We start from the raw sequence: 12,524 nt of genomic DNA, 5'->3' as shown, positions 1-12,524 counted from the left end.
CCTCTCAATCCACCATCTTCAATCTCTCCCTTCAGTCTTATCTGCTTTTTATTAAAGGCAATTCAAAGGAAGATTATTCTTGATTACAAAAAAAGCTGATCTCATTATGCTTGGCCTGATTATTTGCATTTGTATAGTAGGAAAAATGTTTGTTTATTCTGTGGGCTTTCTTAAGTTTGCTTTCATAAGTTAAATTTTCATAAATGATTTTAGACTTTGAAAAGCCTGTTATTTGCTAAACAAAGAGTAGGAAACCACACCTAAGAAACTCTCTCTCATCCAAAATGTCTCACTGTATTAGACTCTCTTTTCTGTGGAAATAGGGTCTCAGTATTTCTAATACTTTTTCTAATGAGAACTAAGGATTTTCTCCCATGTCTGTTTTCAGTTGGATGCAAAATTAAGATTTCAGAAACTTAGTGGAAATGTAAAATTAATGTTGTTTGATATTCATTTTCAGATTGAAAATATCAGAAGGAAGCATAATTATCTGCCTTTCATTATGGAATTGTTAAAGACTCTAGCAGAACATCAGCAATTAATACCACTAGTAGAAAAGGTAAATATTTTACTGTTGAATATTTAAATTAAATTTACATTCCCCCAAAACAAAAAAAATTTTTTTTTTTGAGAGTGCATCTCTCATATTTATTGATCATATGGTTGTTAACAACAGTAAAATTCTGTATAGGGGACTCAATGCACAATCATTAATCAACCCCAAGCTTAATTCTCAACAGCTCCAATCTTCTGAAGTATAATGAACAAGTTTTTACATGGTGAACAGTGCAAGGGCAGTCATCACAGAAACTTCCGGTTTTGATTACGCATCATGAACTATAAACAATCAGGTCAATTATGATTATTCGTTTGATTTTTATACTTGATTTATATGTGAATCCCACATTTCTCCTTTATTATTATTATTTTTTTAATAAAATGCTGAAGTGGTAGGTAGATGCAAGATAAAGGCAGAAAACATAGTTTAGTGCTATAAGGGGGCAAATGTAGATGATCAGGTGTGTGCCTATAGACTAAGTATTAATCCAAGCTAGACAAGGGCAACAAAACATCCACAGATGCAGAAAATTTCTCTCAAAACGGGGGGTGAGGTTCTAAGCCTCACCTCTGTTGATCCCCAATTTCTCACCTGATGGCCCCCCTGCGACTGTGCCTGTCTTAGGTTGTTCCTCCCTTGAGGAATCTTACCCGTCTCTGGCTAACCAGTCATCTTCCGGGGCCATACAGGGAAATGTGAAGTTGGTAAGTGAGAGGGAAGCCTTATTGTTTGAAAAGGTTAGCTTTTTACTTCTTTGCATATTTATGCCCTGTGGCTTCTATGCCCAGCATATGTCTTGAGGTATCTTTACCACTTGGAAGAATTATGATACTCGGTAATTTCAATATGAGGCACGAATTCTACTTAGGGGTTGTAATTATGAAGGAAGAAGAGAAGCTATAGAAGTAGCAGACGGAAGAAAACATGGGAAGATTGATTATTTCTTTGACATATCTTCTTGTAGTGTAACATAAGCGTGTGTAGGTTTTAAATTACTAATTAAATTGCGTGCACACATTAACATAATAGGAATACAGCTACATGACCAAAGCAGACCTACAATTACCAGCCATCTCCAGTGAAACCAAGAAAACCAGTTAGGCACCCTAGGCATTTGTGAAAACTTATCAATGATATGATGGATATTGTCTAACTGAATTTGAATATTTTGAGAAAAATCAGGCAAATTAAAACAACACATTCCTGGGAACTGTTCACATCCCATATGTTCTTTTAACAGTAGATAGTTGCAAGATTTTGGAGCACTGCAACTTGCACTTCTCCTAATTCTTGGTTGAGTTCCGACAGTATAGATCCAGTCAGATTTGTTGTTTTACTGTATGCACAGGCCAGCTTAGATATCTCCTTCCTCATTCCCATGGCAAGTCCAGGAACTGGTGGGATGAATGCAGCTACAACTGCAACAGCACCAGGATCTTTGTTGAAATTTTTTGATCATCATCTTCTGGAATGACTCTTCCAGAGAATGTTGATGTTGGAAGTTCTTTATATCGTGTCTTAATTCGTTTTCTGGGTAGCCAAATTAGGCTTTGCTCCTCTGTATAAACACAAACAAACCCTTTGCCCACACTTTGATATGCCCTTTATACCATTGTGAAGAACTTATTGGAGATCACCACACAGGAACTGTTTTTTTTTTTTAAGAGAAAGGAATATTATCAGAAAAATGTACTTCCATAGCTGATCATCTGACACCCTTTAAATTATCAAAATTAAGGATATGTAAACACGCATTAATCGTTGATTTGCAGTTAGTTTTATCCTATCAGGGAGTAATCCCCCTTTTCTTTCTCTTTTTTTTTTTTATCATTAATCTACAATTACATGAAGAATATCATGTTTACTAGGCTGTCCCCTATACCAGGTCCCCCCCACAAACCCCATTACAGTCACTGTCCATCAGCATAGCAAAATATTGTGGAATCACTACTTGTCTTCTCTGTGTTGTACAGCCCTCCCCTTTCTCCCACCCCCCTCATTATGCATGCTAATCATAATACCCCCTTTCTTCTTCTCCCCCTTATCCCTCCCTACCCACCCATCCTCCCCAGTCCCTTTCCCTTTGGTACCTGTTAGTTCATTCTTGGGTTCTGTGATTCTGCTGCTGTTTTGTTCCTTCAGTTTTTCTTTTGTTCTTATACTTCACAGATGAGTGAAATCATTTGGTATTTCTCTTTCTCCACTTGGCTTATTTCACTGAGCATAATACTCTCTAGCTCCATCCATGTTGTTGCAAATGGTAGGATTCAAAACAAAAAAATTTTTGACTTGAGAGGTAAAAATCTGTTGAAGCTTTATTTTTCTTTTTTTGCCTTTACCTATTGTTTTACATTCTAAGTGAGCATTAGTTCAACCTGATACTGTAAAATAAAAATAAGGGATTGCCATACTGTCTTAACCTTCCACAATCCTAGTGTCAAGAACTCAGGTTGTGTGATATTAGAAAGAATTTAAAACATTTTCCATCCTTTAAACTGAAAATAAATTTTTAAAGTTAATAATTGAAATAATAGATTTTTTTATTAAGGTATCATCGATACACAATCTCATGAAGGTTTCACATGAGCAGCATTGTGGTTACTACATTCCCCCTATTATCAAATCCCCACCACATACCCCATTACAGTCACTAGTTAAGTAAGATGCTATAGAGTCATTACTTTTCTTCTCCATGCTGTTCTGCCTTCCCCGTAACCTACCTATATTATGTGTGGTAGCTATAATGCCCCCAACCCCTTCTCCCTCCCCTTTGGTAACTGCTAGCTCCTTCTTGGAGTTTTTGAGTGAGTCTGCTACTGTTTTGTTCTTCAGTTTTGCTTCGTTGTTATACTCCACAGATGAGTGAAATCATTTGATACTTGTCTTTCTCCACCTGGCTTATTTCACTGAGCATAATATCCTCTAGCTCCATCCTTGTTGCTACAAATGCTAGGATTTTTCTTCTTATGGCTGAATAATATTCCATTGGGTATATATAGCACATCTTCTTTATCCATTCATGTACTGGTGGACCCTGAGGTTGTTTCCATATCTTGGCTATTATAAATAGTGCTGCGATAAACATAGGGGTGCGTATATGTCTTTTTGAATCAGGGATCTTGTTTTCTTCAGGTAAATAAATTCCTAGGAATGGAATTCCTGGGTCAGATGGTATTTCTTTTTGTAGTTTTTTGAGGTACCTTCATACTGCTTTCCATAATGGTTGAACTAATTTACATTCTGACTAACTGTATGAGGGTCCCCCTTTCTCCACATCCTTACCATCATAAAAGAATAGATTTTAAAAATTTAATTTGGCAAAAATTTGAATTATCATAGAATTTAGAATGAAAGTGAATATTGAAGGGAGAAATAATGTAGCTTAGACTAAAATAACTTTCTTATTCCTAAGCTAATATTCTTTCTATGAGGATAAATTATCATAGGTTAGTGAAAAATTCTGATTTCTAAGATTTTTTTTCTTTAATATAAGGCAGTTAAAATAAAATATTTGTTGAAACAATGAAATACAATTAAATTTCTTTTACATTTATGCTGTAATAAGTATTTCTGAAAGTAACCATTGCTGGGTACTCTTTAAAATACATGTTATCTGGCCCATTCCCAGATACTCTGATATAGGGGAAAGAATCTTTAAATAAGTTACCCCAAGTGATACTAATGCAGCTGGTCTATATACCACATTTTGAGAAACAGTTTGAGAAAAAACGACTAGACATATAAAATTGTAGACCATTAAGTTAAAGACCAGAATACATGGTAGGTATATTTTTCTTACTAATTTTAAAGTTTATGGAGGAAAGATACATTTTAACCCACTTGTTTATATCATAATTTCTAATATGAGGTGAATTAAGGTATTTGTGTATACCCTACTACCAAGATACTAAAATATCTGTTTTGACATTTAGCATTATATGCAAAAATTACTGCAGATCTCTTTCCATTTAAAAAAAATTTTTTATTGAAGTATTATTGATATACATTCCTATGAAGGTTTCACATGAAAAAACAATGTGGTTACTACATTTACCCATATTATCAAGTCCCCACCCATACCCCAATGCAGTCACTGTCCATCAGTGTAGTAAGATACCACAGATTCACTATTTGCCTTCTCTGTGCTACACTGTTTTCCCTGTGAACCCCACACAATGTGTACGAAACATATTACCCCTCAATCCCCTTCTCCCTCCCTTCCCACCCGCCCTCCCACATCCCTCCACTTTGGTAACCACTACCTGCAGATCTCTTTTCCATATAGGTTTTTCATGTATCTCAGGGTATTAAAGTTAAAAAAGCTCAAGAGGGGAATGTGATTTCTTAAGTTGTAGATGAATACTTCGGGTCCTGTGATTTTTCTCAAAATTGCTTGGTTAACAGAATACCTAGATACTGTGTTCTGTGTATGAAACATTATGAAATATTTCTCTATTCAAATAATTAAACCAACTAATAATATAGACTGTTGTGCTAAAACATGTGATATGTTGTATCAAATTTTAAGTGTACATAATAGTATTAGGGATCAAATCAATGTTATCAGAAAAATTAAAAATGTGTATATTTGCTTTAAAATTGGTGTATGAATAAATTTTTTGGTGCCAATTAGGAAAACACTATTCCTTTTAAAAATGTTTTTGAGGTGGTAGCAATAAAATGTACAAATCTGAGTGTACAGCTCAATGAATTTTGATGTGTATACACTCATGTAATTGTTACCGAGATCGAAATATCAAGCTTTCTCACTAATTTTTTTCCCCTTTCAACTATTTCACCCATTCCCTCTTTTCTCCTCCCCTTTGGCAACCATCAATCTGTTCTCTGTGTTTATGAGCCTATTTTTGTTTTGTTTTTTTGTTTTTTGATTCTACTTATAAGAGATGTCACATGGTATTTGTCTGTCTTAATCTGACTTCACATAGCATAATACACCATAGGTCCATCCATGTTGCAAATGACAGGATCTCCTTCTTTGGAAAGGGACCGTTCTTGTTTGATTTTAATGTCACTATAACCCAAATTTTTGGAAAACAGAGAAGAACAGCTTATTCAGCTTTTGCATTAGAACTGAAATTCCTTTGTTCACATTATTTTGGACACGAGGTGGCAGTATATGAATGCCTAGTGGCAGTGGAACACCAACTTCGTCTGTTCTTGAGTTTGCATTTGTTTTATTGAAGAGGTAATTGACCTTCTAGCTTTTGCCTATTTCCTCCAAACTGTTCTTTGATTAATAGTTGTATAAGCAATATTAAAATGTATTTATTACTTCATGTATACGATAGCTGTTATCCCCTTAGATCCTGAAGGGAATTCAGATTTATCATTTGTTTAAAATTTCTGAAATATTTAAAATTTCTATCAAACATTTAGCTGAAGCTATATTCCAGCACTGTTTTACTATGTGGATGTACACATAATTAATACACATTCTCTTCTATTAAGCAATTTGTGATATAGTTGGGTATTGGAACAAACAAATTACAGTACTGTGCTGAATAGTGTTATTCTGATAAGTGCCTGAACAAAGTCATGCTGAAGACCCGGGGGAGCAAAGGGTAGCTCCTAGATAACTGTGCCACATAAAATTTCACATCCACAGAATTTTAAATCTGTAGTTAGAATTAAATACTTAATCTTTGTCAATAAATCCTCTTCCTTAGCACAAATATATTTTTGTTCATCATATTTTGAAAAAAAGAAATCATAATGTATTGAGGTTCTACTGATAAATCCAAATGTTAAAAATTAAAAACGACAATAGATTCAGATAAGATTTTACAATGATATATTGTATGAATGCTTATAATGATAGTTCCTCAGTAGTAATACCTCTAGAAAAAATTACATGTAGAATTTAGAAATGGATTATTAAGTTGAAATGCTCCTCCCAACCCCCCATGCCAAGGGAAAGTAGAATAAGGGATACAAACATGAAAAGGGTGGAAGGAACCCAATAGGAGAGATGTGGCTACTTTAGGCAGTGTTGCTAAATGCCAAACCTGTCTAGAGTCAGATTTTTGAGTAACAGACCTGTGATGACATCGAAGTGTTTGAGCTATGGAAATCTTTTCATTTTACAGAATAGTAGAGGTGAAGATTTTGACTACCCCAAGGGCATGTGGCTATAATAAATTAGCTTAAGGTCTTACAAGTGTTTGTTTTTGTTACATGAGACTTCTACTCTTATCTGATGAGTTCATTGAATATACATTGTGTAAAAACTGCTCAGGAGGTAACCTAAAATATATATAGCTATAAAATTTCTTGTGCTATATACCAAATCTGTTCCTTAAAATATAAAATCAGCTGGATTAATGGGAACTTTTACTTATTCAGGTATACTTATAATTCTTTTAAGATTTTTATCTCAGCTTTCATCATGTAATTTTAATGTCTATCCCAAGTTATTAACAACCATCAATTACCTACCAAAATGTAAAATTATAGATCAGTTGCTTTTGGGACTTCAAAACTACTTCATACTATTGAATTTTCACATTTTGCTAAGTCATTATCATTCAATTGGAACCAAATAACTAATTTTCAGAACTTAATCCCATTCCTTAATGGAAATAAGATAGAATAGTTAAATGATTCACAATAATGTCTATATTAATACCTATGATTACAGAATTACCTAAGTCAGCAGTTTTTAATATCTCATTGGTGTATTATGTAGAAGGAAAGTATTTCTTACCAGTATACTTTTCCATGTATTTAAAAACATGATAGTATTTTTTTAATTTTTTAACAAAGGCAGAACAGAATAGAGGCTGTTGGTTTAAATTTCAAATATCTTATTATTAGCTGGTGATTTTAGGCAAGTTATTTTCTTTCCTATAGTACCTATTTTCTTATCTGTAAATTGGTAATCGTACCTATTGCACAGTCTTGAGGATTAACGAGATCATATCTGTAAAGTACATAATAAGTGCTCAATAAATGATGGTAATTCTTTTTAGCCTATTTTATTTAACACATCCTAATTTTATCTCAATTATATAGTTTAATATATGTATGGATACTCTGCATTATATTTTCTTGTTCACTTAATTATGTTGTAAAGGTGTTGTCATAAACTAGTAAATTCATTCTCATTAATCCTATTAAACATTATGTATATGGCCATACCTCAGAGATATTGTGGGCTCGGTTCCAGACCACTACAATAAAGTGAGTATTGCAATAAAGTGAGCCAAATGAATTTTTTGGTTTCCCAGTGCATATAAAAGTTATGTTTACACTATACTGTGGTCTAATAAGTGTGCAATAGCATTATGTCTAAAAAAACAATGTATACCTTAATTTAAAAATAGTTTATTGCTGAAAATTGCTAACAATCATCTGAGCTTTCAGTGAGTCATAATCACTGATCACAGATCACCAGAAAAAATATAATAATAATGCAAAAAGTTTCAAATATTGTGAGAATTACTACAGTATGACAGAGACATGAACAGAGCAAAAGCTTTTGGAAAAACACAAGTCTATTGATACAACTCTATTGTGTCAGTAGACTTGCTCAGGACAGGGTTGCCACAAAACCTTCAATTTATAAAAAATGTGGTATCTGTGAAGCATAATAAAGTGAAGTATAATAAAATGAGGTATGCCTGTATTTAGAGTATATTCAGAGATCAATATGAAAAGAAATACTATTTTGATTTCAAGTCACATCTGAAATCAAATTGTGTTTTCATTATTTGGAAATAAAACTTTGAGAAATCATATATATATCAAATTACAAATTATGCTTTTAACTCAAACTGTTCATGCATGCAATTTTATTATTTTTTTATGTGATACATACAATGCAACTACTCTATATAGTCTAAGGCATAGCACTCAATTTTATCATACAGTTGTATAATAGATTACCTAATGCATTATAAATTTTTTAAATTATTCTAATTGCCCTATTTTTTAATCAAAGACCTTTTTTCTTAATTGTATAATAGCACAAGCCTAACTTATTTATTCCTTCCTGATTCAAGCAGCATAGTGGAAAGGACACTATATTCTAGTAGTATAAAATCTTCTCAAAGTGTCATCTGAGGATCAGCAGAAATGGCATCACCTGAGAGTTGGTTAGAAATTGAGAAACACTGGCATTTTTCTGAATCAGCATTTTAACAAGGTCCCCTGGTAATTGGCATGTACACTGAGAAGCATTGGTATAGAACATGGGTCTTTTGACCTCTGCTGAGGTTGTATTATATACTAATTGTGTGCCTTTGGTCAAGTTTGATAACATCTGTAAGCTCTAGCTTCTTTATCTGCTAAAAAATAAAATAAAATAGAATTGCTCTGTTCAAGCTGTATAATTGTTATGGGAATCAAAAGAAATATGTGTGAACATTTTTTTTAGGTCATGTAAGTAATGTTTGTCAATTGGATATATGTAATCGTTTAGTGACATTGTAGTACTCGTGATACTCATTTAAACTTTATGTTAAGCTCATTTATTCAAATATGCAGAAACTAATACAGGGTTTTTCTTATACTCAGTTGAATGAAAAAATGGGTATCTATGTAATAAACACATTGTTTCGAAATATTTATTAATGAGTATGACTATGGAATGAGTAATACATATTTTTAAATTATTACAATTATAATAGTACATTTCAATTCCAGATAAGAAAGAACTATAAATCAAACGTGATCCTTTTTTATTAAGGGCAAAATATAACTATGTAATTTTCCAAGAGTAGTTTGTTGGAAGTCTCAAGTTAACAAAAGATAATGCTCTAGAAATCTTGTGAACAGTACATTTCAAGCTTTTTAGCTTAAGAATACCCTCTTAGACACACTTTGTTTTAATATGATCTAAAACTTTTAAGGTTTTATAGCATACTATCTTTATTTTTCTAGGCAAAAGAAAAACAGAATGCAAAGAAAGCACAGGAAACCAAATGAAGAAGATGCTTTGGGACGTGTACACATTTCTGCTTCTACACTTATATTCATGGAAACCATTAAGTATAAAGAACTTTGAGCAACATCTCAATTGACTCAGTGCACGTTTGGCAATAGTACCAGTCCGTCTTGTCTTTAATGCATGAATTCATGAACTTTTTCCCTACTGCATCATGTGCATGTAGTACATATTGAATAAAAGCAATATTAAGAGTCTTTGCCCAAATTCCATTATTTGATACTGGATCTGAGAACTTTGTTGGTTCTCTAGATAAATGACTACCATAGTGAACTAGAAAATGCACAAAAAATGATATTCTCTGCTTGTAATTGTAATTAATCTTTTGATCTTTTAGCTCAGTTCAAATGCTTTAAAATTTATAAATGTAAGATCTTGATTAAACCGGATCTCTTGTTTCTCGTAGTAGAAAGAACTCAATATTTCTGTGTTTGCTAATCTAAACATATGAGCATTTTAAAACTGAATTTTATCTCCTATACTATTTGAAAAAGTATGATTTTAATGCAGATCATTTGTAAAAGGACAAAGTATAGTTTCTAGTGATTTTCATTGCTACCAGGATAAAAAGTAATAAACATTCCTATTTTTATTTTAGCAGACTTTTGGGGTTATTATGCATTGTAGAATTGTTTCAAGAATGTATAAATACTATACTTCAAAGCAAAATTTCAGGTTCAGAACAAGTTACAAATCAAAGATTTTTGGTGTTGCTCTCAGTTTGGTAATACTTTTTCAAGCTGTTAAGCTGTATCTTTATAAAAAACAATTGGAGGTTTGGCATTTCAGGCTATCTGCTTTTTAAGAAAAGGATGATGGTGGTGGAGCATCCTTCTATGGCAACTTGAACAAAATTAGTACAGTCCAGTAGTTTCCAGTAGCCATGTAGTTTGCTCACAATGGAGTGTTGTTTATTTTTAATTGCTTTTGGGAATTGCTTTGTTGTTTATTTTATAAAATAATATTCTTTTTCTTAACCATCTTTTCCAAATTAAAACTGAAAGATAATTTTATAAAACTTTTCATAAAAGAAATAATCTACTTTTTTCTTTACTAGGCACATTTCTGAAACTGATAAATGACTTTTAAATATTTTATTATGGAAAAGTTTAAACTTGTAGGGAGACTGTGTACCCATCTTCTAGAACTATAAACACATGAATCTTAAGGATTGTTTTTAAGTTTACTATATTGTGGTATTATGGTATTATTAAACAACTAATATGAGAAAACCTGGTGGGAAATTGAGTAGAAAAATTAATAAAATATTTTCCATACATAATTTCAGTTGAAGGTAATAAAGAAGAGTTTTTAGTTTTTTATTTGTGGGTAAATATAATTGCTCTGGTTACGGTAGTAATTATGGAGTGTTTTGGAAGCCATGGTACAATTTCTAAAAATGATTTCATAAGGATTACTTTACAGTCATCTTGATCCCATTCATTTATTTCAACTTAATTTGTATCTTTCTTTTTATTGAGGCTTAATTTAGTAAAGCAATACAAGGGGTATTATACTAAGTAGAGTCCAATAATCAAGGCAGTGTGATACTAGCATAAGGATCAACAAATAAATCAATGGAATAGAAGAGAGCCTAAAAACAAACGCACATTTATATGGTTACTTGATGTTGGACAAAGGTAGCAAAGCAATCCAACGGGGAAAGAAAGTCTTTTCAACAAGTGGTGCCAGAACAGCTATATATCCAAATGGGAAGAAGGAACCATGACCCCACTGCCTTACAGGAGAACTCGAGGTGGATCACGGACGTAAGTGTAATAGCTAAGGTATAACACTTACTGGAAAACAGGTGAATATCCTTGTGACTTGAGGGCAGCCAAAGGTTTCTTAGGTCACAGGATTAATAATCAGAAAAGATCTAAAATTAGTATACATAAAAATCAATATTTATTAAAAATTGAAATTAAAAATCTTTGAAAGATGCAGCTTTGCACAGTGGCAGTATTGTAGCCAATGAGGTTTATCCGAGGTGTGATTTTTGCTAATTGAAAACTTTTCCCAGTACCCTGCGATGATGACTTGAAATATATGGCATTGGCAATTAAAAAAAAAAAAGTATTTGAAAGATGCCTTTAACAGGAGTAACTAGTATCAAATGACATTTAAAAACTAGTTTTATATAACTACTGTATATTAAGCATAAGAATATTTTCTTACTAATTTTTTTAATAAAACTCCTTGACTGGAATTTTCATAGCTTAAGAATGTTTTATTTCATCTCTTTCTTTGATGATTGCCAATGCATTGTGACCCTTCATGACAATTTCTTCCAGTGAATAAATAAGTTAGACTTGTCCTTTTCTGTAAGTCATGAAGCTGGCAGGCGGAGAAAGTGGAGAAAGCAACAACAACCCAGAAATATGTAAGTGTTAGTTAGGTATGTGGAGTGTTTTTTGTTTTTTGTTTTTTTACTGATCTGAAGGAGCTTTATTAAAAAATTGAGATCTAATTGACGTACAACATTGCATTAATTTTAGGTATACCACATAAAGATTTGATGTATGCATATATTGCAAAATGATCGCCACAATAAATTTAGTTAACCACCATTACCACAAATAGTTACAAACTTTTTCCTTGTGATGACAACTTTTTTTTTAATATCATTAATCTACAATTACATGAGGAATATTATTTTTACTAGGCTCCCCCCTTCACCAAGTCCCCCCCACGAACCCCATTTCAGTCTCTGTCCATCAGCGTAGTAAGATGCTGTAGAATCACTTGGCTTCTCTGTGTTGCACAGCCCTCCACGTGCCTGCCCCCACATTATACATGCTAATCTTAATCTCCCTTTGTTTTTCCCCCTCCTTATCCCTCCCTCCCCACCCTCCCTCCCTAGTCCCTTTTCCTTTGGTAACTGTTAGTCCATTCTTGGGTTCTGTGATTCTGTGCTGTTTTTTTTTTTTTTTATTTATTTAATAATTATTTTTTATTGAAGGGTAGTTGACACACAGTATTACATTACATGAGTTTCAA

The 12,524-nt window shown here is 32.7% G+C and overlaps 1 protein-coding gene and 1 non-coding gene across 8 annotated transcripts in view; both read left to right on the top strand.

Moving 5' to 3' along the window:
• UCHL5 (ubiquitin C-terminal hydrolase L5) overlaps window positions 1–9,721 on the top strand; it is a 61,982-nt gene extending 52,261 nt beyond the window's left edge. For all 7 annotated transcript variants that reach the window (XM_036919674.2, XM_036919673.2, XM_036919672.2 and 4 more), the window contains exons 10-11: window positions 461–559; window positions 9,461–9,721. In XM_036919674.2, coding sequence (XP_036775569.1) covers window positions 461–559; window positions 9,461–9,505 — 144 coding nt within the window. In that variant the 3' untranslated portion in view covers window positions 9,506–9,721. The remainder of the gene's footprint in view (window positions 1–460; window positions 560–9,460) is intronic.
• Window positions 9,722–11,469: 1,748 nt separating this feature from the next.
• LOC118929537 (U4 spliceosomal RNA) lies at window positions 11,470–11,605 on the top strand. Its single transcript, XR_005031614.1, has one exon. It is a non-coding gene; the product is annotated as a U4 spliceosomal RNA (small nuclear RNA).
• Window positions 11,606–12,524: the final 919 nt, after the last annotated feature.

Source organism: Manis pentadactyla, chromosome 19, assembly GCF_030020395.1.
Source record: "Manis pentadactyla isolate mManPen7 chromosome 19, mManPen7.hap1, whole genome shotgun sequence".
NCBI classification, from domain to species: domain Eukaryota; kingdom Metazoa; phylum Chordata; class Mammalia; order Pholidota; family Manidae; genus Manis; species Manis pentadactyla.
Note: the sequence above shows the minus strand (reverse complement) of the source record. Positions and strands in the feature narration are given on the sequence as shown.